General features: G+C 41.7%; 2 protein-coding genes across 8 annotated transcripts; one reads left to right on the top strand and one right to left on the bottom strand.

Annotated features, from left to right (window-relative positions):
- Positions 1-627: 627 nt before the first annotated feature.
- taf13 (TATA-box binding protein associated factor 13) lies at positions 628-1,781 on the bottom strand. Of its 4 annotated transcripts, none has more exons than XM_034218528.1 (2): positions 1,545-1,765; positions 628-1,409 (listed from the first exon to the last, which is right to left on the bottom strand). In XM_034218528.1, exon 2 carries the CDS (start codon positions 1,403-1,405, stop codon positions 1,031-1,033), a length of 375 nt encoding a protein of 124 aa, XP_034074419.1. In that variant the 5' UTR covers positions 1,406-1,409; positions 1,545-1,765; the 3' UTR covers positions 628-1,030. The 4 variants fall into 4 exon arrangements, with proteins under 4 accessions (XP_034074419.1, XP_034074421.1, XP_034074423.1 ...); XM_034218530.1 differs by having other exon boundaries at positions 628-1,406; positions 1,528-1,658; XM_034218532.1 differs by having other exon boundaries at positions 628-1,406; positions 1,545-1,640.
- Positions 1,728-26,419, top strand: slc35c2 (solute carrier family 35 member C2). 4 transcript variants are annotated; one of them, XM_034218523.1, is made up of 10 exons: positions 1,728-1,835; positions 3,012-3,213; positions 3,332-3,482; positions 6,118-6,181; positions 6,321-6,393; positions 6,789-6,957; positions 7,576-7,659; positions 8,407-8,582; positions 8,707-8,836; positions 24,564-26,419. In XM_034218523.1, the coding sequence occupies exons 2-10, from the start codon at positions 3,103-3,105 to the stop codon at positions 24,695-24,697; spliced, it is 1,092 nt and encodes a 363-aa protein (XP_034074414.1). In that variant the 5' UTR covers positions 1,728-1,835; positions 3,012-3,102; the 3' UTR covers positions 24,698-26,419. The 4 variants fall into 4 exon arrangements, with proteins under 4 accessions (XP_034074414.1, XP_034074413.1, XP_034074412.1 ...); XM_034218522.1 differs by lacking the exon at positions 1,728-1,835 and adding an exon at positions 2,072-2,446 and having other exon boundaries at positions 24,564-26,389; XM_034218521.1 differs by lacking the exon at positions 1,728-1,835 and adding an exon at positions 2,072-2,446 and having other exon boundaries at positions 3,008-3,213; positions 24,564-26,389.
- The last annotated feature ends 1,045 nt before the right edge of the window (positions 26,420-27,464 follow it).

The following is a 27,464-nucleotide window of genomic DNA, read 5'->3' as shown; positions in this document are numbered from 1 at the left end:
AAACTTTTTTGTAAGAAATGTGATCATGCAATTATGAGGATAATCAGGGTTTAAGTCCTAAACAACTAGATTCAGATTCAACTAGATTATTTTCTAGTTGAATCAATTTTTCATTTTGTCTATAAAATGTCAGAATTAAGTACAAGTTTCCCATCAGACTTTCACAGGATCAAAGTTGACGTATTTAACTTGTTTTTGAGAGCCTTTCAAAATTAAATAAAAAATATTAAGATTAAAATAAAGCAGCAAATATCCACATTGAAAAGCAAGAGGATTTTGATTGTATGTTTAGAGACTAAAAACGTATAATTGCTAGTTAATGTTAGCTGTGGTATATGTCATGAGAAATACAAGTTGGTTGGCTGTTAACCACTATTAGAGGGTTACGTTGACTAGTGTTTGTGATATTGAGCAATAAATGTCACTGTTCCAGATTTAAGGAAAAGTCGATTTAAATGTCAAGCTGTTCCTGTTTTGGAAAAAATTTTAAGGAATAATAATGTTGACAATTCATGCAGGAAAAAGGTTTGGACTCTCTCCAAAATATATTCTTGGTAAACAAGGATAGAGAAGATTTGTGTCCATGTTGTCCATGTGTTCTGGAAAAGAATAAAACTACCATTCTGACAAGATGTTGGTAGATTTAATCAATCATTTAAATGAAGCAAAATTGAGAGGATTTGTGTTCCTTTCTATGTTGACCCCCTGGCATGTTTAATATAACGTAATGTTATATATTCATCCCGTCATTTGCTTTTAAATAAACACGCCCCTATGCATGCGTTTGATCTGGATGTATTTGCTATTTTATCTGGGTATTCTTATATATTAACATTAATGACTGTACATATTAAAACAACAATTATTTATTGAGAATCCCAGACAGATATGAGAACAGGCAACAATGTTTGTCTCTGCCATACCACCATACGAAATAATAAACGTTAGATCAGAAAAAACAGACTTTGGACAGCAAGTCAAGTCTGAACACAGGACAGCTATTACAAATAATGTAACAGCCACATTTTGTTTATGAGCCATAATTAGCTTCATCGAAAGCTTTGCGAGCTCTCTTCAGCTCCTCGTTCATGGTCAGCAGGTCTTTGACACGGGCGAACTTCCGAGGGTCCTTCCGAATTAGAAAAACGATGTCCTCCACCTGGACACGGCCCTGGCGTCCGATAGACATGGCTTTGTGGGTCATTTCGGTGACAAACTCGATAACCAAGTCCTCCAGAATATCCACAGACTCAGTATACGGGTTCTGGTCGTCTCCAAATCCGTACATCATGCACCGGAGCTCCTTGGAGAAGAGCCTCTTCCTCTTCCCGTGGCCGCAATCCACTCCGCCGGACCCGTCGTCCATCTCCTCATCGTAGCCAGTCTCGTCCTCCTCATCCGCCATTCTGCTGAAAAACACAAGAAAACTATATAAAAAAAACTCAACTAGAAAAACGCCTTATCATCGAGCCTCATCATATATGCTAACAAAACAATATATGCGTGTGAAGTAAACAGAATACTCACATTCGTGTTTAATTTACCTTGTAGTTCAGCGCAGCACTGAGCACAACATAACAGACTTTCTGTTGACTTCCGGTTTTTTCTTCTTCTGTTGTTTGAAAGGCGGTTTACAGACAGATTTCAGGTGCATTTCTTCCGGTTTTCTTCAACTGGAAGTTATTTGGGGAGAACAGAGGAGTGCTGTAGACAGTACTGCCCCCTAGCGGTTATTTTACTTAGGAGTCATCTCTGCTCACCGCTACATACAGTTTAAGGTTGATTAACGAATGTTCTTCAGCGATATATTCAACCCCAGGTCAACATGACTAACGGTGGGTATCGTTAAGCATATTTCCTCTCATACTTCCCTTCTTTTTCTTTAGTTTGCTGCCAGCAAATGTTGTTGTGTTGCATGCCAAACTCAACTCAGAAAGATAACTATTTAACATACCAGTGTCTATGTGGTTCACCGCCATGCTACATTATAAATTCACCACTGGAAGACCGCGTTAATTAAATCTCACTTCCTTTGAGTAAGCCGAATTGAAGAACGGTTCACACTCATTCGAGCAATGTCTGCGGTTGTAATGCTTGTGACTTAAGTGAGAAATAAACCCGGCCACTAAGACTGCAGAGATGTATCAATGGAGTTCGCTGTGGGTGTCGTCATACAAAAACAATGACACGTCCCGGTTCGGCGCACTGTCACTATTTGCAGAAGTCAGGGGATGTTGGCAGCTTAAATACACGTTATGGTCTACGCAAAGACATAACGGATTTGTTTCTTTAGAAAGTTAGCTAGCGTTATTGAACCTATACCAAATATACAATAGCAGGCAAATATCCACTAATGGGCTCCCGTTATAAAGTTACTTTGGTTACTAACAACTGGACAAACTCAGCATCTGCCATCTGTTGAGGGCAACCACTACATTGGCTATTGGTGAGTTCATTAGCTAATATAAGACGATGCTCTCTAGTTAATGATGGTGAACTGTTTATAGTTTGAAGGCTAACTGTGGCTAATGTGGGGGAATCTTGCTTACGTGGTTAAACCGCTAGCTGATAGTGGTTGCCAACTTAAGCTAACACTAATATTGCCATTAAGCTAACAGTGCAGCAGGCTAATGTATAACTCTAATAACTAGCTAACTATCTAGCTACTTGTTCAGGTGTAACATCTCTAACCTCTGAATCAGAAACAGGTTTACACATACGAGGGATTTATCTTGGTGTAAATGGTGCCTACATAAACACAGTTAAAGAAGATGAAGTGTAAGAAAAACAACCAAAACTATTATAACATAATAAAATATAGGGAAATAAATAAATGAAATATAAATACACCAACAAATCCGTACAGTATAATATAAAAATACTAATAAAATAAAACAATACATGTGCAGTATTGTTATGTGGAGTTGGCAGCTGTGCAGATATTAACACCTTGTCTCCCCCCATCTCTTTCACCTTTGTCTCCCCCCCCCCCCCCCCTCTCTTGAAGCTAGGGCTGATAGGAAGGGCTGCAGATTCAGTTTGAAGATGACATTTCTACATTAGCTGTCTTTTCTGGATCTTTCCTGATCCTGACAGACCTGTATGGCGTGCCCGGTCCAGTTCCTCTGCCGGGGAATTCGCACTGTTGGATTAGTTCTCCTATACTATGCCTTCTCTATAGGCATCACATTCTATAACAAATGGCTGATGAAGGTAAGTGAAGAGGTCTTAGGAACAGGACTGTTCATCTGCACAGGGCATGCAGGGTTTTCTCTTGGGTGTTAAAATCATCAAACCAGATTAACATAGCGTTTCTGTGTTTTTCTCACAGGGCTTCCACTATCCCCTCTTCATGACATTAGTTCATCTCACCATCAACTTCTGCCTGTCTGCTCTGACTCGAAGGGCCATGCAGTGCTGGACAGGGAAACCTCGCGTCATTCTGAGCTGGACAGATTACCTCCATAAAGTGGCTCCTACAGGTGAGATTTTAGTGGAGAGTTTTACATAGCTGTTCAGAATGCATCAGTCTATGCAGCGAACACATGATAAGAAAAGCAACTGATAGTCAGCTCTTATCATGTTCAGAGTACTTTGACTAAAGTCCATTTAGTCAAAGTACACACACACACGGGGGGGGGGGGGGGCAACAGCGGTAATTAAAGTTTAAAAGTCTCAAAAATGCTACAACTACTGTCACAAACTGGATGAATGTGAAGTATTTTGTTAAAGGAGGATGAAAGCGTAATTAAGGAGCACTATTGGAGTGACTTTGATGGTTATTGGACTCAGGATTAATTCATTTGGATTCCCGCTGTATGAAGAAATTAAAGGACGGAAAACAATGGAAGTGGAAACAATTCACAAAGGGATTAAACTGTTTAAAACACATGCTCAAAGTAAGCCGGATTTTGCCGATGTGTTTATGTGGATTCAAAAGTCGTAAATAATCTACAAAATGGAGGAGACCGATCTGATCGGAGCAACTGTGACGAATAATCCAACTGAAACCGGCGTGGACAATGACTGTTTTAAAAATGCGCTTATCCAGAAAAGCCCGGTTTGGACACTTTATGGGCAGAAGAAACATTTCTATAGAAAGAATTATACATTTCTGTCTTTTTCTGCCTTTAATAGCTACTAACTTGAATTTTTATTAAAATTAATTAATCAATTATTTTGTATATTTTATTGTAATGTAGAGACAAGGCTTTTAGTGACAATCATGTAGTGCCTTACAATTATATGTAAAAAAAAAAAAATGTAAAAAAAAGTCTAAAGATGATATTTGGCCTCAAATCATCTGAGGCCTGGCGCCCCCCCTGCGATCTTTGGCGCCCCCCCAAGGTCCGAAAACCAGTCAGTATCTGGTGTGAGGGTTAGGGTAATGTTGTGAATCGAGTGGCCTGTGTTCGTGGTCCATAACATACGCCTGCCCATACCATAACCCCACCACCACCATGGGCCACTCGATTCACAACATTACCCTAACCCTACCCCTCACACCAGATACTGACTGGTTTTCGGACCCCCCCAGACCCCCCCAATAAAGCAAAACTGCATGTTTCAGAGTGGCCTTTTATTGTGGCCATTCTAAGGCACACCTGTGCAATAATCATGCTGTCTAATCAGCATCTTGATATGCCACACCTGTGAGGTGGGATGGATTATCTCGGCAAAGGAGAAGTGCTCACTATCACAGATTTTTTGAGATTTGTGAACAATATTTGAGAGAAATGGTTATTTTGTGTATAGAAAATGTTTTAGATCTTTGAGTTCATCTCATGAAAAATGGGAGCAAAAACAAAAGTGTTGCATTTATATTTTTGTTCAGTGTGTATATATATATATATATATATATTAAACCTGATGTGTTTTTAATTGGGCAGAAACTTTTGAAGTGGATTGCACATTTCCTGTTTTGTCTTTAAAGGAGGCCTTTTATGCGCATTTTCAGTTACACAAATGTATTTTGACATGTCTCCATGCTTTAGTGTCCAAAAAGTTCTTTATTTTTCTCATACTGCCTGTGCTGCAGCACCTCTTTTCACCCTCTGTCTGAAACCAGAGCCCAGTCTGCTCTGATTGGTTAGCTGGCTGGCTCTGTTGTGATTGGTCAACTGCTTAGAGATGTCCGACCCCTTAGCAAATCACGTACAATGTGTTGGAGTGCTTGCCAATAGATCCGTGAGTGTTAGATAGTGATGTCATAATGTTACTAAAGTAGGGTTGGGTATCGAAATCCGGTACCGGTTCCAACATTTCGATTCCATCGGTATCGTTTAGAAATGTTAGTTTCGGTTCTGCTTATCGATTCCTAAGGAAATGCATCTCGCCGCTTTCTGTACTGTTGGACGGGGGCGGGGCGTGTAGCGAGCACATGATGTCAGTATTGTTTATGAAGCAGGGTATAGAAAAAACATTATTGAAAGGAAAATACAATGTATGTACTTTTACAAACGGTGAGCAGGTTGCAGTGTAACATCAGAGGAGACTGGGCCAACTGTACATTCTCAAACAGCACCACTTAGAACCAACTAAACAATGCAGAGATTATTTTAATATAATTGTATTCAATAACCGTAACAAAATTAAACAGTATGAAGTGATTTGTAAATAGGAATACAGATATGACTTAATGTTTTCATAAATATATTTTTCTCCCAGTGAAATTGGCATGGGACTTATTTTTACCCTCTCAAAGAACCGGAATCAAGAACCGAAAAGAACCGGAATCGAAAAGCAGAACCGGAATCGTTAAAATCCAAATGATACCCAACCCTATACTGAAGTAAGAAAAGGAGTCCAATGGGGGAGATTGAGACGGGGGGGGTGGGGCAGTGTGTGGGAGAGACACTCCCTCTAAAGGGAACACAGGGATTTTAGCCTTTGCAGACCATTTACATGCACAGAAACCTATAGAACACACTACAGGAAAGGATCATCCTAAACAGTCATACAACATTATAGATAGTTGAATGTGTAAAATGCCAACATTTGAAGGGCAATAACACGTTATATATGTGGTAAGTGTTAAAGATGGTTGCAAAGTAGTGATACAAGAACCCCATTTATTGCATTTGTGTTTAACTCCTCAACTCTGTCCCTATGACCCAGCCTTGGCAACAGCACTGGATATTGGACTCTCCAACTGGAGCTTCCTCTTCATCACCATTAGCTTGTAAGTTTCTTTTTTCAGATTGTGTAAAAGAGGATGCTACTTTAATTCAAACTGAAACACTTAAGGTTATACACATTGTAAATACCTAGTTATTGTTTGTTCCATACTTAAGTGTGGCTATTGTTTTGTGTCATTCAAGGTACACCATGACCAAATCTTCAGCAGTGCTTTTTATCCTCTTTTTCTCTCTGGTGTTTAAATTAGAAGAGCCGGTGAGTGACCTTTGTTTCCAACTTCAATCACTTGTTGAAATCATTTGTTGATATCATTCTTTCTTCCTTATTATGTTCCCTTCATAGTTGTAGTGCATACTGGCTGTAAGGAAATGGCCTTTTATCAGATAATGTGCAGCAAAGGCAGAAGTGAGAGTGATTGTTCGGACAAAGTGCAAAAAGTGTTCTCGTGATTAAATCAAATAGATTTGACTAACCCTTCACCGTCTCACCTCACTCAGTGCCTGGATTTTAAAGGAGCCACTTGTATGAAATAGATATTTTCACCGCTCTGATTGTTAGAGCAGTGCAGAGTAAAGAGGCAAATAAAAGCCTTTTTGGTCTGGGATTCCCTCTTTTTTCTCTTACTGTCTCTCCTTGTCTCTCTCTTTCAGAACCCATTCCTGGTCGTGGTGGTCCTGCTGATCTCCAGCGGTCTGTTCATGTTTACTTTTGAGTCCACCCAGTTCAACCTGCAGGGCTTCAGCATGGTGCTGCTGGCCTCCTTTATCGGCGGGATCCGCTGGACCCTCACTCAGGTTCTCATGCAGAAAGCAGAGCTGGGTCAGTGTTGAGTCACACACCGTAAAATGATTCAATGATGTGTAGCAGTCCTGTTTATAGGTGCTTTTCTTAAACACAACCAACACTTACATTGGAATAGGACCTTTGGCTCACACATCCAGCCACAATGAATATGTTAAAGATGAATAATCCATTTCTTTAAAACATTTGAAAGTGGCATGTTGAATAGAAAATGTCAAATGATGAAAATGTTTACAACAAGATGTTGGCTGTTGAGTAGGTCAAAAGACTTGTCAAACTTTTCATCTAGTCATTTTCATTGATTTTGTGATAAGCAAAGCAGCCCTCTCGCCTTGAATGAATGATAGAAAATATAGTGGCCATTTATATTTACCAATATATATATATATAGATGCCTAAGTGCATGAGCTTCCCATTCAAACCCTTGAAAGATTCTTCACAGAAACAAAACATTGTATTCGAAATACAGCTCAAAAAAAGAATCAGACAAAAGCCTCTGACTATTCGGTGCACCTCATTTTGTGTTTTCTTTAATGTTTTGCCATGAACCTGAGGGATTGATTTTGAAGACTGATGCAAGCCTATTACCAGTACTTTCTCCTCTTAATTCTTTTGTAATGTTCTGCTCTCCTCCAGGCCTTCAGAACCCAATAGATACTATGTATCACCTCCAACCTCTTATGTTTGTTGGCCTCTTTCCCCTCTTCCTGTATAATGAAGGTGAGTACAGTCTTAATCTGTCGTTTTCAAATCCTCGCTTTGTCCTCACTGCAGTAAACTAAACTAAAGGTACTTATGGAAAAATGTCATTAACCATGTTTCTGTTTGCATATTTGTATGCACATTTTGAAGTATCACATTGGCAAGTCTCAGTGTGTCAGTAAAAGTCCCTAAACGGGGAAACATGTGTTTGTTTGATTTGTGGTTTTGACCTTTGTTTATTGAACCCAGAATTTGAAAAAGGAAATCCCCACTACATTCCCCCCCATAAAAACAAGTATGTCATTTTGTAAACAAGTGTTACAAACCAACACATTTAAGGAATATTTGACCAGGACTGATGTCAGCGAGAAGATTTAACTCAGTCAAATTGAAAAATAGCATTAATACATTATTTTCTGGTAGTTTTTGTTGTCTTTTGATGGGGACATGTTTGTCCTCATAGGAAACAAGAACAACTTTTTTAAATCAGAATTGGTTTTGTTACCAAGTAGGTTTACACATACGAGGAATTTGCTTTGGTGTAAATGGTGATACAGAAACACAGACAGAAGAACAGGTTGTTGTTGTTTTAAATGGGGCAAAAAGAATACTATCATAAAAACTATTTTAAAAACAAGTGAGCCATAAAGGCTATGTGACCTTTACAATGAATTTGACTAGAACATCCTGGTGTATGAATGGACCGAGAATTTATAATCCATGGAAACATCATTGTACATTCTTCTCTCTCCATCTTGTTTTCAGGACTGAGCCTCAGCACCTCAGAAAAGTTATTCCGAGTGACGGAGCTCTCTCCTCTCCTGTATTCGCTCATCACGCTGAGCATCGGCGGCATACTGGCCTTCGGTTTAGGCTTCTCAGAGTTCCTGCTGGTCTGCCGGACCTCCAGCCTCACGTTATCCATTTCAGGGATTTTTAAGGTAATTTTATAATTGTTTTAAGTAAAAACGTCATAAACAGGACTACATGTTGTGTCCTAATGTTGTTCAGATCTATCCAATGACCTCTTTCTTTCTCTCGATGTGTGGTGTTGTTTTCCTGTAGGAGGTGTGCACTCTGCTGTTGGCAGCTGCTCTGATGGGAGACAGAATGAACATGATAAATTGGCTGGGATTCGCCGTGTGTCTGTGCGGCATTTCATTGCACGTGGGACTCAAGACATATTATTCCAAAAGTAGGTGTTCATTTAATTGTTATTGTTCATAATACTGTTAAAATGTATTTTGGCAATAGCATATTAATAACCCTGTGCCCTACTAGGGACATTTTTTATTTTTCATGTTTCATTTTTCCTTAAAGGTGGGGTAGGTAAGTTTCAGAAACCGGCTCGAGTGAACTAAAATTTGAAAGTACACAGCCGAAAATAATCCGCCCCTTCCTTCAGACTTCTTTACAGAGCACCTCCTCCAACACACATGAACGCGCACATGACGTCAGCAGACTGGTGAAAGTGGCCGCCTGTTGTTGGCGAGTCATTGAAGTACTGCTGCAATGCACGCCCAATGACGGCACGCCCAATGACGGCACGAAATACATTTGTGCGTGCACGAGATGGAAGGCTGACAGACAGGGCGGCAATCCAATCCGTTTAGCCGGCCCGGCTAAACGGATTGGTTGTACTTTTTACAGTATTACAGTATTATGGATTTTTTGTCAAAGCACTTCAGATATTCATTGCTATCGGGATGTTTAGAGCATTCCATGGAATATAACAAAAAGTGTATCTCGAGTCAGTTTCTGAAACTTACCTACCCCACCTTTAACTTAAAGGGCCCATGTCATGCTATTCTGGTTATTACCATTCCCCTTGTGTGTTATGAAGGTTTTTATGCATGTAAACGGTCTGCAGAGTCAAAACCCTCAAAGTACACCCTGTAACGAGTAAAACTCTAACACAGAGAAGACCTGTCCATGCTGCCCCAGAACGCCTCGTTGGACATTTCTCTTTTTCCATTGTTTGCTTCCTGGGTTCTGTGACGTGTGAATACCCAAATCAACAACAAATGACCGGATTGGCCCAAATGGACCATTCCGCACACACCAGAGGCCTGTACTACGAAGCTGGATTTTCCTAACCTGGATATGTTTGAGTTAGCCGGTTGGCCTAATCCAAAACATACGCGCTCTCGCTAAACTGTACTATGACGCGGGTTATCAAGTGGATCGCTCAAGCCAGCCGTGTCCTATCTAGTTAGGTGCGTGTTCACATGAGAGGGGTGGTATCTGGAGCATTCGACCAATCACAAACATGGAGCGTACTGACAGCGCAGCGTCATACTTCCTGAATGAAAAGTGAACTTTAATACTAGTCAAATATGAAGAAGTTCAACTTTAAACATCCATGACTTAAACACTTTATCCAGGATCAAAGCCACATAGCTGCACCTGCAAGGTGAATACAGCTGGCAAAAGAAAAAGTGTTTGAATGCGTACATTAACAGGTTTATGATATCACTGCCCCGTCTAAGACACGAGTGGATCTGACTTTAATTACATATGACTCGAGTGTTTCGTCAACTTAATGTGTTGCTTAAAATAATACTTCTGCATACAGTATGTGACACTGAGTGTTGCACGGCCAGATACGGCTCAAGAAGCTGACTCAGATAAGGAGATATATGATACATTATGATGTGATGTGAATGATAATGGGACACATCGACGTCTGCACTCAGTGTACTTATGTTGTGGCCAGTGGCGGCCGGCCCATAGGGGCGCTAGGGGCACCGCCCCCCCTCTTCCCACATTACAAATTAAAAAATATATATTTAAAAATATATTTAAAAAAAAAAAAAAAAAATTTAATAAACAAGGTAAATATTATATAATTGGTATCAGTAAAATGTATAATCTACAATAAAATATCGTTTAAAATGGTGTTACGATGTCTAAAGTCACTGATAAGTCACATGTTTCCTTCCTGGCCTTGCCCGTGTATCATTACCCTCTCTCGTCTGGGCGCTATGCACAGCAAGGCAAGGCAAGGCAAGTTTATTTATATAGCACTTTTCAACACAAGGCAATTCAAAGTGCTTTACAAAAAATGAAAGAGATTAAGAAAATGGCATTTAAAATCAGTCATTAAAAAGAAAAGCTAATAAAATAAACACTAAAAGAAAAAAGTACATGGATAAAAGTTACAGTGCAGTCTAAGATATGAATAGTTCAATTAAAAGCAGCTACAAAAAGAAAAGTCTTCAGCCTGGATTTAAAAGTAGTCAGAGTTGCAGCGGACCTGCAGGTTTCTGGGAGTTTGTTCCAGATATTTGGAGCATAATAACTGAACGCTGCTTCTCCATGTTTAGTTCTGACTCTGGGGACAGAAAGCTGACCAGTCCCTGAAGACCTGAGAGATCTGGATGGTTCATAATTTAGCAGGAGGTCAGAAATGTATTTTGGGCCTAAACCATTCAGTGCTTTATAAACCAGCAGCAGTATTTTGAAATCTATTCTTTGACACACAGGAAGCCAGTGTAAAGACTTCAGAACAGGAGTGATGTGATCCACTTTCTTAGTGTTAGTGAGGACTCGAGCAGCGGCGTTCTGAATCAGCTGCAGCTTCCTAATAGATTTTTTAGTGAGACCTATGAAGACACCATTACAGTAGTCCAGTCTACTGAAGATAAAAGCATGGACAAGTTTTTCCAAATCCTGTTGTGACATTGGTCTTTTAATCCTAGATATATTCTTTAGGTGATGGTAGGCTGATTTAGTAACAGTTTTAATGTGACTGTTGAAACTCAGGTCAGAGTCCATGACTACACCTAGATTTCTGGCTTTATCTGTTGTTTTGAACATTGCAGACTGAAGCTCAGCGCTAACTTTTATACGTTCTGACTTGGCTCCAAAAACCATTACCTCAGTTTTATCTTTGTTTAATTGGAGAAAGTTCTGACACATCCAGTCATTGATTTGTTCAATGCACTTACTCAGTGTTTGAATTAGAGCATAGTCTCCTGGTGAAATTGTTACGTAAATTTGTGTGTCATCTGCATAGCTATGGTAACTTATTTTGTTGTTCTTCATTATCTGAGCCAGTGGTAGCATGTAGATGTTAAAGAGAAGAGGCCCCAAGATGGAGCCTTGAGGAACCCCACATGTCATATTTGTCAACTCAGATGTGTATTTACCTATAGAAACAAAGTTGTTTCTGTCCTTTAAGTAGGATTCAAACCAATTCAGAACTGTTTCCGAGAGTCCCACCCAGTTTTCCAGTCGGTCTAGTAATATGCTGTGGTCAACATTGTCAAACGCAGCACTGAGATCTAATAATACTAACACTGAAGTTCTGCCACTGTCTGTGTTTAAGTGGATGTCATTAAAGACCTTTATAAGAGCAGTCTCAGTGCTGTGGTTTGGACGAAAGCCTGACTGGAACACATCGAAACAGTTATTTAAATGCAAGACATTACTCAACTGTTGAAAAACAACTTTTTCAATGATTTTACCTAGAAATGGGAGGTTTGATATGGGCCTGTAATTGTTCATTACTGAAGCATCTAGATTATTATTTTTTAAGAGCGGTTTAATGACTGCAGTTTTCAGGGCCTGTGGAAAAATACCTGAGTGAAGAGATTTGTTTACTATATGAAGTAGATCTGAGGTCATGCAAGGCAAAACATCTTTGAAAAATCCTGTTGGAATAATATCAAGGCAGCAAGAGGAGGATTTCAGAAGTTGAATAATGTCCTCTAGGTTTTTATCATTAATCTGATGGAATTGTGTCATGATGTCTGAATTGATGTTAAGTGGAGATAGGGACAACACATTTGCTGTTCCTGATGCAGAGGCACTGACTGCTTGTCTGATTTTCTGAATGTGTCAGTGAAAAAGGCAAAATCATTGCACGCCCTGGTGGATAGAAATTCAGAGGCTACTGACACTGGGGGGTTAGTTAGTCTGTCGACGGTAGCAAACAAGGCACGTGCGTTGTTTTTGTTTTTGGTAATGATGTCAGAGAAGAACGATTGTCGTGCGTTTTTCAATTCCAAATTATAAAGGCCAAGTCTCTCTTTATAGATTTCAAAGTGAACCTGGAGATTTGTTTTTCGCCACCTGCGTTCAGCTTTTCGACATTCTCTTTTTTCTGTTTTCACGGTCATGGCCTTTCTCCATGGAGATATTTTCTTGCCAGACACTTCCTTTACCTTAGTTGGAGCAATGGCATCTATAACATTTTGAATTTTTGAATTAAAATGATCTACTAGCTCATTTACTGAGATGTTAGCAGGGGCAAGTGTGGAAGAAAAATTCTGAGTAAACATTTCCCTAGTATTTTCAGTTAAATATCGCTTTGTGGTTACCTCTTTTTGAACATTTTTGTGAACAGAAATAGAGCTCTCAAAGAAAACACAGGAATGGTCAGAGTGCAACATCAGTCACCACAACCTTAGAGATATTCAGACCCTTTGAGATAATTAAGTCCAGAGTGTGCCCCTTATTGTGCGTGGGCTCCGTCACATGCTGAGTCAGTCCATAGCTATCAAGAACACAAAATAGTTCTTTAGCCCCTCTGTCCTGGGGGTTGTCAACATGGATGTTAAAATCACCAACAATGACTAGACGGTCAAAGTCAATACACACTATAGACAGCAGTTCAGTAAAGTCATCAAAAAAGCTTGCACAGTATTTGGGTGGTCTATAGATATTTAGGAACAGAGCTCGAGAGGAGCATTTCAGCCGAAGGGCCACATATTCAAAAGAATCAAAGTTTCCATACGATGTCTTCCTGCATTGAAGGGAATCATTGAACAGAATAGTAACTCCACCCCCTTTCTTATGCATTCTTTCCTGACTCATAAAACTAATGTTGGGAGGGGTTGATTCGATAAGAACAGCTGCACTGTTATTTTGTTCAATCCAAGTTTCTGTTAAAAACATAAAATCGAGATTGTGCTCAGTGATAAAATCATTGATTAAAAATGTTTTTCCTGCCAAAGACCTGACATTTAATAAAGCTAGTTTAAGTTTGTTAAACACACTATCAGTCATGTTTTTTGTAACAAGCTGTGGCTGACATGGAATCACTGCTAAATTAGATACACTCACACAAACGTTTGAGCGCTTCCTGTTTCTATGATTCACCGCTCTTAATCGATTACCTATCAACACAGATATTGGCAAAGCTACTGGCAGGCAGGGCCCCGACATGTCCTGGAAAGAGTTGAGAGTGCCATACGACCTTGAGCCTGGACCCATCACATATCAGTAAAAGTTTGTTGTGTTTTGTACACACACATCCTTATCAGGCTTCGGAGACTGCAGATGCCCCCTCGAAGGGAGGGGAGGTGGTCGACGTAGGCACGGTGATGGAGACGGGCGAGATGGTGCGGGGGTAGAGGACATGCTGCCAGGGGGGGGAGGTGGTTGACGTAGGCACGGTGATGAGGACGGGGGAGATGGTGCGCGTCTCCGCGGTGATTTTGGTGGGCGTCGTTGAGGAGCGGGGGTAAAGGACATGGTGCCAGCCCTGCGTATCGCCTTTGTTTGGTCTTTGAACTCCAGGAAGGAATCGGTGCCAACCCTCTGTATCTCCTTTGTGTGTTCAACGATCTCCAGGAGGGTGGGCGAGGGTGAAAGGGTGAACGGAGTATCCTCAAAGGCGTTGACAGGGGGGGGACTCCTCCATGTGTCTCATAGGTCTCCCATAATCAGAACATTCTTCAGGCGGGTGCAGTGATAATTCTTCAGGGTTTTCTGCGTGATGTGTTGTGTCTTTCTCCTGTTTTGATTCCTCTTGCCGCTTATCCTTGGCAGAGGGAACAGATTGATGACACAGGCAGTTGAATATGTTAGAGATAAACAATTTCACTCCTGACTTGTTCAGGCAAACTCCATTTGCCTTGAAAATATGTCTGCGATCCCAGAACAAGTTAAAATTGTCAATAAAATGAACAGAATGGTCAGTACAGACAGTTGAAAGCCAGATGTTCAGTGCAAACAATCTGCTGAATCTCTCCACTCCTCTTCTGACTGGCGGTAGAGGGCCACTGATGAACACCTCTGCATTTAGAGAGCTGGCAGTTTCCAACAAACATTTAAAGTCTTCTTTCAGCACTTCTGACTGTTGTTTCACAACATCATTTGTTCCAATGTGCAGTACCACATTCTTCACAGTCGGATGTTCAGCCCCAATATGCAGGATCTTCTCAGCCAAGTCAGAGACCACATCCTTGGGAAAACAGAGTACTTTGGTGTTGTTCTTATTACACAGACCTTTTACATCTCTTACAGCAGAGTCATCCACAATCAGAGTTTCAGGCCCAGTCGTTAGCTTTCCCTCTAGCCTTTTACTTTTGGAGTAGCTATTGGTCCTTACCCTGCTGTGTGAAGAGGACAGGTTATCCAGGTCATCAGATCTCCGGTTCTCGGTCAGCGGAGCGTATCTGTTCTGGATTGGCACACTTGGTGGTTTAGGAGGATTGTTTGTAATTCTCCCTTTAGCAGCTGTCCACTGCTGTTTCCTAGTATGAATAGGGGTTGAAGAGGCGCTCTTCCTGGGTGATAACAATGCAGGCCAGCCGGTCACATCACAGATTTCGGAGCTCTGGGCTCTGCCTGTTATCCGTCCTCCCAAATCCCATGGAAATTATTTACTCTTAGGCTTTGCACCCAGAGAATTCCAGGGAGGACTACCACTTGTAGATTTATTACCCGGTACACAGCCCTCCTGTTCCTTGGAATCCTTGTAGCTGCTAACTAGCTGTGAGTTAGCATACCCTTCTCCATTATTTTGCAACACTGGTAAAGTGGTGTCATTCCCACGACATAGTCCATTCAATTCCACGTTAACTTCCAACCGTTGCATTTTCATTTCCAACACAGCCATCTTCTGTATAAGTTTCTGGAAGTCATCTGTAGAGAACGGAGGCATTTTGCTACCAACTAGCTAAATAGCATGCAGTAGCCTACCAGGCTTTAGCTGTTGCTAGGCCACGCTATTGTAAGACTGACGTCGTCGTAAAAATGTTGAAATATGGCTGAAACCCTCCGTCTATTTACGAAGATTAACTGTCCCAGTGATAAGTTAATGTCCAGGAGCCGCTGCTCGAAGTTTTCAGAGAATAAGAATAGGAAAATCAGCATAAAAAGTAAGCAGAGGCAAGAGCAAGCAGAAAAGCGTCTGCACTGTAAGAAAGATAAGCAGGAAGCCCCGAGCGAGAGTGCAGCAAGTGCAGCAGAAGCAAACTGTTGCTATCTTTAAACTATGCCGCCGAAACATAATTTCAGCCAATCAGCGTCGTCAAATCTGATGGTCACAGGGGCGCCTACGTTAGCGCCCGGTGCAGTCTGTGAGTTGTTTGGACTCGTATCCAAGGAGACAAAACAGGAAGCTGTCATACACTCTGGAAGCTATCATTAGCAGCTATTATGAAAACTCAGTTTTTGACATAAGAATTGAATTATGGATTATCAATACTTTTTTCAAAGTGACAGACACATTGGATTAACCTATGGATTAACCTTCAGCCGCGTTTTTCTCATTTTTGATCAGAATAACAGCAAAAGGTGAGCATATCTCCGTCTTTTGCTACCTAAAGCTACGTCGTGTGATGTCTGTATTTGCTTCCCCTGTGGCGAGTTCTGATCGCTCAGTGATGATACTTATATTTCTAGAATCTGTGGAATCTCAGTTTATTAGCTAAGCTTGTTTGTGCATATCCGATAAGTATATCGATTGATTTATACCTAGAGTGCGTTAGCATTTTTTCGCTCAGGGCTCATTTAGACGCTTCTTGTGAGACTTGTGTTTTGTTTCGGTAAACATGGTTCATATCATCAGTTACCTGAGTTTCTTCCCGTTAAATGAGTAGGACACATGAATAGTTTATTACATTTTAAGAAGCCCTGAGACACAGTTTCGTGAGAAAAAAAACGGGGGGGAAAGCCCAGGTTAAATGGGAATTAAATCATTTAAAGTAATTTTGAGTGTTCCCAAAGCCCCGGTGTTCTGCAGTTTGTGTGGGCCTACTGTACTGTTGCACAGTTTATACTGTAGAAACTATGTCCAGGACAAGGTGTTTGGAAGTTTTGGAAGATTCATAGCTAACCACACTGAAGATTATGGAGGTATTGATCAGTCTTCTCATATTTTTAAGCCAAAATGTGTCCTTCCCCCCCCCCCTCTAACATCACCAGAAGTCATAATTGAAGGGGTCTTTTCTCAATTTTTGTTACCGGCAGTAGCGTGGCGTGGGGAGAAAATTAGGGGATGCCAATAATACGTCCTTTCTTTTGGGTCGGGGGTGTGGTGGTCAATGTAATAACGTAAACCAGATGAGTGATTACAGCGCCCGGTATCATTTTACATACATTTGTATCATACAGATGCAGGACTTACACACGCCTGTGTCCGCACGCACTCTCCAGCCGAAACTCTAATAAGCATTCATTCACAAACTAAATCAGGAGACCTTTAACTTTTTACGTCCGATTCGCTCCTTTTTTCCTCGCTGTACACAGCTCCAGTTTGGGCATTGGCCTGTCATCAGATTGTATTTGTTGTTGCTGCTGTAGCGGAAGTTTAGTACAATTATTTTTGATTAAATTCTCCACCCTCCATAATTGCACTTGCTTCAGTTGCTTGCTACTTTCTAACGGCGATGAGAGTTGTGCAGTGGCGCTATCTATCTTCTATCGATTAGATTTATGATTCGAAAATTATAAAAGTAGGGTAGACATGTGGATATTATCCGACTGAACAAAACGTGCATTTATCTAACAGGTTCGTTTTCCACTGACCTTATTTCGAGCTATTTTCCAAAATCCTATGGAGAAATCCCATTGCTTTTTTGTCGAGGGAACCCGAGCGCAGCTTACTTTCGGGTTTTAGGACGCGTCACTACAACACTAAGTTGATGCAATTTGATTGGATTGTGAAGCCAGCCGCCTCTGGCTTCCCTTGGCATGGCCCTGACCAATCACAGGTCGGCAGGGGCATGACGTGAGCCTCATCTGATTGGTCAATCCCTCCATTTTTTTTCACCAAGGGAAGCCAATTTCGGCTGGCCTCCTCTCGCAACAGAGAGTGCAATCTACTGTTTCACCATAACATCTAGAGGGGCGCTGTTTCACTCTTTGTAAAATACTCAATGAGAATGGGGGAGAGACGGGCCGGCAGCAACACACAACAAAGAATTTCCGAAACTAAACGAAGTGTTTTTATTTATTTATTAAAATTATAACTACAATCCGAAAAAACAGGTGAAGCCTGGCTTCCCTTGGCCTCCAGGAGAAAACGCCACTGGTTACCGGGGGAGCATCCCCCCGGACCCCCCCTAGTATTGTTTGGTCACCATTTCCACAGCCCCACCTAAGATATTTTCCACCAGCCGCCACTGGTTGTGGCAGATATTTAAGTAAGCTTTCTTAACGCTAATGTTATAATAGTCAGATTGCTCTGAAGATGGGAGGTGATATTCTATTCATTTTCACGTTCACACAGTCGGTGATTTTTGCCTGCCGTCTTTCCTGCAACGGCAGTTTTTCTGTATTTCCTTTCTCCTGTAATATGACTTGATCGCTTTAAACTCCGCACACTGAGCTCTGATTGGTCAGCAGGCGGTGCTTTCACTGAGTTGATCTCTTAGCTTGCAACCTAACCTGCTCCGGAGCAGGTTAGCCGCACAGCATAAGTTACCATGGAGATCTAGCCCGCTAAAAAGAGAACCAGCGTCGTAGGACCGGAAAGCCGGAGTTTTCCCGAAAATCCAGCTTCGTAGTACAGGCCTCTGGATCCCTTGGCTAACTAACAGGGAGTCCCATTGACTTGCATAGAGCTCCCTGAACGCTGGTAATAGACAAGTTGGGATCGCGGAGAAATGCTCTCCGCAGACCAGTGGTGTAGTGGGGATTTTTTTACTGGGGGGACGCTATTTTAATTAGGTAATCCCAAACAATGCCACACAAGTGCGCACGCGCGAAGTGCACTCACAACACGGGCAGACAGGCCCAAATAAATTACCGGCATGCTTAGTCCTATAGTTGCTGTACTGCAAAAAGTAGACGGCGCTGCGCTCAACACACACATAGACTCAAAACCATGGACACACTGGCATATAAATTACATAAACAATTTATAGGCCTAAATTGCATAAACTACAGTATTGCAACTAAGCAGACGATGATCTGGATTTGAAATTATTCTGATTAGGCCTAGCCTACATTGCAAATAAGCAGACAGCGCTGCTTTTCACACACACACACACACCTTGCGTTTTGAAGACTGATAAATCCGAAATGGATGAACAAACTTTGCAGCCCAGTTTCCCAGCTTTGCAGTCTCCACGGGTATTCCTCTTGTTTCCTCCGCCACATCTCCTCCGTCCATACCTCTGGGAAAGGTGAGCTTGAGCTAGCCAGCGGAACGTTGCTAGCGCAGCTAACATTGACGTTAGTGCTAGCATTATCCACGTCTTTAGGCGGCTCTTGATGATGTAGTGCTAGTAGCAACTTCACTTGTAGCTTCGGTGCTGCTAGCCTCTTTCTTCTTGTGAATTATATTCTTTTTAGAAAAGAAGTCAAGTAAAAAATGTTTGCCTGCCATTATAGAGCTTTTTCGTTAGCATTCTTGAGGGAAAGAGCTACCGCAAAATCGGCGGGCAGTGAGCTGGCTCGCCGTGGGTGTGTCAGTGACACACCCCCAGCTCGCCGCGGGGTCATGAGCGTGATGATGAATCATAATTCTTTAAGGAAATCGTTTTTATTTTTGTATTATAATTACTGTGAAATATATTATGTTTTTGTCATTATTACAACAAATACACACTTGCAACTGATAACAATGGCAATGATTTTATATTTATTAGACTATTAAAAAAAGATTGTGCTCCAAATAAGTGGGGGTACGGCGTACCCCCGCGTCCAACGCCCACTACACCACTGCCGCAGACCCATTCTCACCTTTTTCTTACTCAATATCAAGCCACACTTATTGTTTTTACTTCGGCTGTGAGTGTTTGTGTGTGTTCAGGATGAGTTTCGCTTGTTCCCGCTGTATCGCCGCCCCAGAAACCTGTCGCTCCTCGCGGCAACGAGCCTCGCAACGAACCTCGCAACGTCCCGACCAATCAGAGCACACTGGGCTCACAGGGAGGGGGGGGGGGGGCAGGAGCTCCAACAAGCCGTTTAGGACAGAGAGTGAATACACATACTATACAGAGATGCTGTATGAGAAACCAATGTGAGTTTGGAAAATTGCACAATTTAAATCTATTTTAGTAGACCTCAACAATGGAAATATGATCAGTAGAAATGGCCATGACATGGGACATTTAAGTCTGTAAGCTTGTGAGTCTTTATATTTTTGATGGAAATTTGGATGGAAGTGGGTTTTCCAAACACCAACACTACATGAATGACCCTTAAGTCCAATTTGTCCCCATTGAAACCCATTAAAACCACTGTCTTTGATCCTACAACCATTACAGCGTAACATAATGGATTACATATAAAGCTTTCAGTGGTCCGTGAGTGCCCCCTAGTGGTCTGTGAGTATATTGGTAACATTTCACATTGTTTAAATAAATGGACCAGTGTAAATAATTAACTTGTGTTTAATGTTAAATTCATGTTAAACTTGGGCCTGCAACCATAGTTTTACTGTATTTTATTTTGAAAATCCACAGCGGAGGTTGTACTACATGCGTTGCATTTTGCATTTCTCTCAGCAGCCAACGATCTGTGAGTCTGTCGGCTCGGACATAAACTCCGTAATAAAAGGAGTCTACATTTCATAAGGTGTAAAACCTGAGAGCATTTAAAATTGCATATGAACGAAATGCTTGTAGAATCTGTAGTTGTATTTGTATTGTTGATTTAATGTGTGAACGAGGCGATATAGAGAAGGTTAAGCTGTCATTATTAGGCTGTAATTTGTTACTGTTGGGTTGGTAAGCAGGCCTATTGTTTTTGGGGAGCTAGGTGGTCTGTGTGTGTTTTTTGTATTGTTTAAGTGGCTCTTGGTATGAAAAAGTTTGAGAAACAATGCACTATGGCTGCTGGCTGTGGCTCTGGAGCTAGATGACAAGCATCCAATTGGAAGTTTGATGGTTTGATCCACAGCCCCTCAGTCAACATGTTGCTGTGACGGCACACTTAACCCTAAATTACTCCTGATGGACAACTGTGTGTCAATGTAAGTCTCCCTGAGCAGGTTGCACCTTGTATGTGGAACTTCTTATTCTTTATTAGGATCCCCGTTAGCACTAGCATGAGCAGAGGCGCGGGAAGGTATTTTGAGTGGGGGTGCTGAGGTGCTGGACTCCAGTGAACACTATTACGGGCACTATAGAGCACGCACAAAAGCAATCCCCACACGCAAATACACAGTACACCCGCGACTGTTACAATGAAGGCTCGATAATCAGCTCACGGCATATAGGCAGGGGTAAAGTGCCATTTTATTATGAGTGGGGAGCGGACCTCACCTCCTCTAGGGAGGTCCTCACCTCCTCTAGGGGGGTCCTCACCTCCTCTAGGGGGTCCGGGGGGGATGCTCCCCCGGGAAGATTTTTTTTAAATATTGAAGTTGAAAGCATCAATCTGGTGCACTTTGAGAGCAACATTAAGAGATCTATGGATACATCTCTCAACACCCAGATGAAACACAACTGTAAGCAGATGTTCTTTTTCTTTATGGATATTTTACAAATCACTCCCCTTTCAAACTGTATTCTTGTTTTACTGCCATATAGTATTTCATAACTGTTTTTCCTTTATTCTCTTGTTTTTTTTTATAACTATAATGATCATATGAAGGTGTGCCGCGGAAATAATCTTTTGAATAATTTGTGACCAAACCGTTTGAGACCCACTGAGATAACTTAGACTAAAGTTAACTATCTAAACACTCAGAGTCCTTTAGCTCACCTGAGTCTCTCAGTCTGAGAGGAGAGCTCTCCTCCAGCTTGTTGTGGAACAAACAGCTCCGTATGTCCGTTAGTGCAGCTAGCTAACCAGATGCTAACAACACGGTCCCTGCTGGCACCGGTCCCTCTCTCTCTCCCTCTCTCTCCCTCTCTCTCCCTCTCACACACACACACACACACACTAAATGCGCTATTTCCGCACACACACACACAAACACAGAGCCAAGCTTGAATGACACAAGCACACTTTTATTTCCATGCAACTCTCTGATTGGTCTGGTGTCTTGCCTCTGTTGCATTCACTGCACACGGGAAATTACATTCCTGTCGTCCTCTCTAGTGTCATGATGAGGTTCACGTAAAGCACGGTTAACGTATTATATTATTGAGGTAGAATTGTCCGGGGCTACAGAAAAAACATTCGGGGCAGGCCAAAATATTATTTTACCAACAATGTGGAATTTATTGGCTACATATTACACAGATTATGCACAGCGGGAGCAGCAATAACCGTCAAATAATAATTCAGACAGGGGAGCTCCGCACCCCCTGCCTGCCGCTAGGGGGTGATGCAGCGCCCTCAGCACCCCTCTTCCCGCGCCCATGAGCATGAGCATTGGCTATTCTTTCTGGGGTCCTCACACACACAGTCAAACATACATAAAATAAAACTTAAACAAAACAGCTCATTATTTCATCCATCCATCCATCCATCTTCTCCCGCTTATCCGTGGTCGGGTCGCGGGGGTAGCAGTTCCAGCAGAGAGCCCCAAACTTTCCTTTCCCTGGCGACATCAACCAGCTCTGACTGGGGGATCCCAAGGTGCTCCCAGGCCAGCGAAGAGATATAATCCCTCCACCTGGTCCTAGGTCTACCCCTTGGTCTCTTCCCAGCTGAACGTGCCTGGAACACCTCCCTAGGGAGGCGCCCAGGTGGCATCCTAACTAGGTGCCCGAACCACCTCAACTGGCTCCTTTCGACGCGAAGGAGGAGCGGCTCAACTCCGAGTCCCTCCCTGATGACCGAACTTCTCACCTTATCCCTAAGGGAGACACCAGCCACCCGGCGGGAAGAAAACCCATCTCGACCGCTTGTATCCGCGATCTCGTTCTTTCGGTCATGACCCATCCTTCATGACCATAGGTGAGGGTAGGAACGAAAATGGCCCGGTAGACAGAGAGCTTTGCCTTCTGGCTCAGCTCCCTTTTCATCACAACGGTGCGGTAAAGCGACTGCAGTACTGCTCCCGCTGCTCCGATTCTCTGGCCCATCTCACGCTCCATTGTTCCCTCACTCGAGAACAAGACCCCGAGATACTTGAACTCCTACACTTGGGGTAAGGACTCATTCCCTACTTGGAGTGGACAGTCCATCGGTTTCCTGCTGAGAATCATGGCCTCAGATTTGGAGGTGATGATCCTCATCCCAGCCGCTTCACACTCGGTTGCGAACCGATCCAGTGAGTGCTGAAGGTCGCAGACCGATGAAGCCATTAGAACCACATCATCTGCAAAAAGCAGTGGTGCAATCACTCCCCTCCCCCACGACTACGCCTCGAAATCCGATCCATGTATATTACAAACAGGATTGGTGACAAAGCGCAGCCCTGGCGGAGGCCAACCCTCACTGGAAATGGGTCCGACTTACTGCCGAGGACCCGGACACAGCTCTCGCTTTGGGAGTACAGAGATTGGATGGCCCTGAGTAGAGACCCCCTCACCCCATACTCCCGCAGCACCTCCCACAGTAACTCCCTGGGAACTCGGTCATACGCCTTCTCCAAGTCTACAAAACACATGGAGACCGGATAAGCGTACTCCCAGGCCCCCTCCAGGATCCTTGCGAGAGTAAAAAGCTGATCCGTCGTTCCACGACCAGGACGGAATCCGCATTGTTCCTCCTCAATCTGAGGTTCGACAATCGGCCTGACCCTCCTTTCGAGTACCTTAGAATCATTATTTCATGCAATTGACAATTCAATATGAATTGAAAACTAAAATAATAATAATGCTATTTTAACCATCTTAAATCCAAACAAACAGAAATACAAATAATTGTACATAATTATACATAGCCACAGGCACAATTCACTTTTACTTTATCATGCTGAGAGGTTTTCTCAGCAACCTTTTGAATTTTACATTAGAATTCTTCTGAATGGTGTGGACCTCTGCCTCTAAGAATGTGGGTAAATAAGTGAATGCTGATTTTTATATGTAAAATTGCTATATAAATGCAGTCCATTTAAAGGTCCCATGTCATGCTTTTCTGGTTATTACCCGTCCCCTTGTGTGTTATGAAGGTTTTTATGCATGTTAACGGTTTGCAGAGTCAAAAACCCTCAAAGTGCACCCTGTAGCGAGTAAAACTCTAACACAGAAAATACCTGTCTATGCTGCCCCAGAACGCCTCGTTGGAGATTTCTCTTTTTCTTCCTCGGTACAATGACGTGACCATGCCCAGGTCCAAATGGACCAATCCGTGGAGCTCCTCACACACACACACTCACTCAACCTTATCTTTTCTCAGCCGCAGCTGCGTGGATCTCCACTCACAGTTCGCCACACCCTCACGTGTGTGTGCTCAGGCTGAGTTTCGCGTTGTCTTGCTGTCTCACAGCAACCAGGACACGACACCAGTAATACAGGTCACACTGTCGGCTCCTCGAGTCTCAAAGAGCGGAGCAGCGAGCACCACAACGTCTGCCAAAACGGCACCCAGACCCCACGCAGCATTCTCATCTGTTTGTCATTACTGGTGTCATTTTCTGGTTGCTAACAAACGCCATTGTAACACATAAACACACATCAGAGCACAGTGGGCTCATAGGGAGGGGGGGCAGGAGCTCCAACAAGCCGTTTAGGACAGAGAGCGAATACACATACTATACAGAGATGCTGTATGAGAAACCAATGTGATTTTGGAACATTGAACAATATAAATCTATTCTAGTAGACCTCAACAATGGAATTATGATCAGTAGAAATGGCCATGACATGGGACCTTTAACATTTTGTTCTATTTTCCGACAGATAAGGGACCATCTTTAAGGCAGCTCAACAGTAAGAGCCCGGAGCTGGAGCTGCCATTACTGCGGGATAACGGAGACGATTCAGCTGCTGAATTCAACGATGAAGATGAGGAACAAGAAATCACTCTGCACTAACAGCATAGGATATGGGCCCAGGATTTTCCTTCTCTTTCCTTTACTCTTCACCAGATGTTTTGAACATTGACATCAACGTTGGGACACACTGCCACCAAAAGAGTAACTAACTCTTCTCCTACACCGATCATGTCTTCAGGCCAGGCCCGGGCCTCATTATGTAGCTCTACATTAACTGGGGACTTGACACAAGTTATGATCTTGTGCCTTAGGGAATCTTCGAAAATGTAGCTAATGCATGCAAGTGTCAACAAAGTATGATAAATGGGGAACGAGAGGGTGTTGAAAGAATACTTTGACGGCTTGAATTGTAGTTGCTAGATACTTGTCATCTTCTTGCATTGTTGTAAACCAAAGGATGAGAAATAGTTTGATGGGGTTACACATGGCTGCAAACTTGTCAAATGTTGGTGAAAATCGTTGTTTTGAATTCAGACTACCGCAAAAAAAATCAGCGCATCCCCTTTGAGTTGTGACATTGCTCGTATGTATGAAAACACAGTTTAGAAATCTGTTCGCGTTCACTCGGTTGCTTTAGGTGTAACTGACCTGTTGCTAGGGTGCACTCTGGTATTATATACAATTACTAATCTTACTTTTTTCGTAAGTGCCTTGAACTGATGCTGCCCTATACATTAATTTTGAAGCTGTAATATGACACATTTTAAAGCTTATTTTCAACACATTTTCTTCTCTGGCGGGCCTTAGGGGTTTAATTTATTTTTTTCTTAACCTTTTTCACCCGGGTGACTTTACACCCCTGTTTTCCAGTGTCTGGTTTAGAAAAAATCCACTTGAAGTGAAGGTGTCCCGGTATCCCTGGAACCCAGATTGGGTACAAGGGTAGCGTCATTTCAGATTTAGTATTATATCATTTCTATCCGTTAGTCATGTAGCCCGACTTATTTAAATGTTACTGTGTAAAAACTAGATCTGAGTTAAACACTGCACAAAACAAATCAATACATGCAGATAAATTAGGTTTGTAGGGCAGCAAGTAATAGACAATATCAATTAAAAATATATATTCAGATACCAGGAAGAGGACAAAGAATGCATCAAACCATCACATTTGAGAAGAAAATAAATAGGAAATATTTGGCATATTTTTCTTCAAAAATCACCTTAATGATGAATGAATTGCTGATTAAGGCCGAAGAATGAGTCAATGTCTGGACTGGAGGGAGAAAGACCCTTATAACATGCTATGATGGTGTATGTATTGATATTGGAAGATGTCACAATATGATCATTTTAATGATGGTTACTTTAAAAGCTATCTCTGCTAACAGCATTTATTTAATTCAAGTAAAACGCAGCTGGGTTCGAGACCACTTATTGAGTCTAAACGTAATGGTATCTAGCCATTATGTAAAGAGTTGTGAAATGGATTTGCCTTAATGTGCCTTGTCAATGTGACAGCAGTCAATAAGCCTCATTTCGAATAACTATTTACGATCATAATGGAATCCAGGATTGTGTAGCTGTCTGAGGTTATTGATATTAAAGCCATTACACAGCAAATACATTTACAGTGTTTGTTTCTGTAAATTATAGAATTGTTGTACAAAATTCAGGGAAAGAATGACTTTTTGAAAATGTTTGTTTTTTCTTTTCAGAATAACACTTTAAAATGTCTGATTTACAGGGATGGAAGATGCCAAAATAAAAGAGATACATGAGTGAAATGAATTATTTGACATTAAATGCCATATCTTCTGCTGCAATGACTGTGATTGAGTTACACAATATAACTTAAAAGACATTACCAGCCCTGCACCTAGTTGACCTGCCAGCCTAGATCTATAGTTTAGCCTCAGAGTATGGCTACTTTCCAACACAGCTGTTTTTAAACTATTTAAGCTTACTCTAATGCAGTCTTCATGGAATAAGAAGTGCCTGAGATGGATCCATCTTCTCTGCAAGGTATTGGTTTTCAGCCACTGCACGGTCACCAGGGTGTGGTCAAATAGATGAGTAACTGAATACAAATTACTAGAAACATTTTGTAATTTGTTAAAAAATGGATTGCCTTACAAATGATACAGTTAATATTTTAGTATAAGTATTAAGTATTAGATACCCCTTAGGAAACGAAAAGCGGTTTATACCTGGTCACCTTTAGGGTATTTACTGGGTGCTTGCAGGGTATTTTAGAGGAAATTAGTCATTGCTTATACTCTAAGTATGTTATAACATGTATGACACTGATGTGTTTTTCTTTTGGGATGTGTCTAAAAACGAATAAACAGGTTACCTGGGTTAAAACATGTTTATCTTTCTCAATTGCACAGCTATATACATTTTGTATTGATATCCAAGGGTGGACAACTTACAGTTATACAGTTTGAAAATGAAGCAATAACAAGATATGTGCTGTTCTTTTCCTCTTTGAAGTTAAATTGGTGTGTGGGCTGGATTATGGAATATCCTCCACGTAAATTAACCATACACTTTAGAGTGAAAAAAAGATCTCATAAAACACCTTCAATCAAGACAAAATTAACATTGCGTATCTACAGTTGGTCAAATCAAGTCTACTTTGCCATATTTGAAAGACGTATCAAACATGTAATCAGGGAATATGTCAGAATGTAACTATGATTTGATATCACATTTTTTAAACAAAATCCAGGCTGATTATAGTGGGTTTCTTTTTTATTTGAACCAGATTTTCTACAAACCAACCGTATGGTCTCTTTACCCTCCTGTTGTCTTCGGGTCAAATCTGACCGATTTACTACTTTCATCCATCATAACTTTTTTG

This window comes from Gymnodraco acuticeps, unplaced genomic scaffold (assembly GCF_902827175.1).
Source record: "Gymnodraco acuticeps unplaced genomic scaffold, fGymAcu1.1, whole genome shotgun sequence".
NCBI lineage: Eukaryota > Metazoa > Chordata > Actinopteri > Perciformes > Bathydraconidae > Gymnodraco > Gymnodraco acuticeps.
This window is presented reverse-complemented; position numbering and strand designations above follow the sequence as displayed.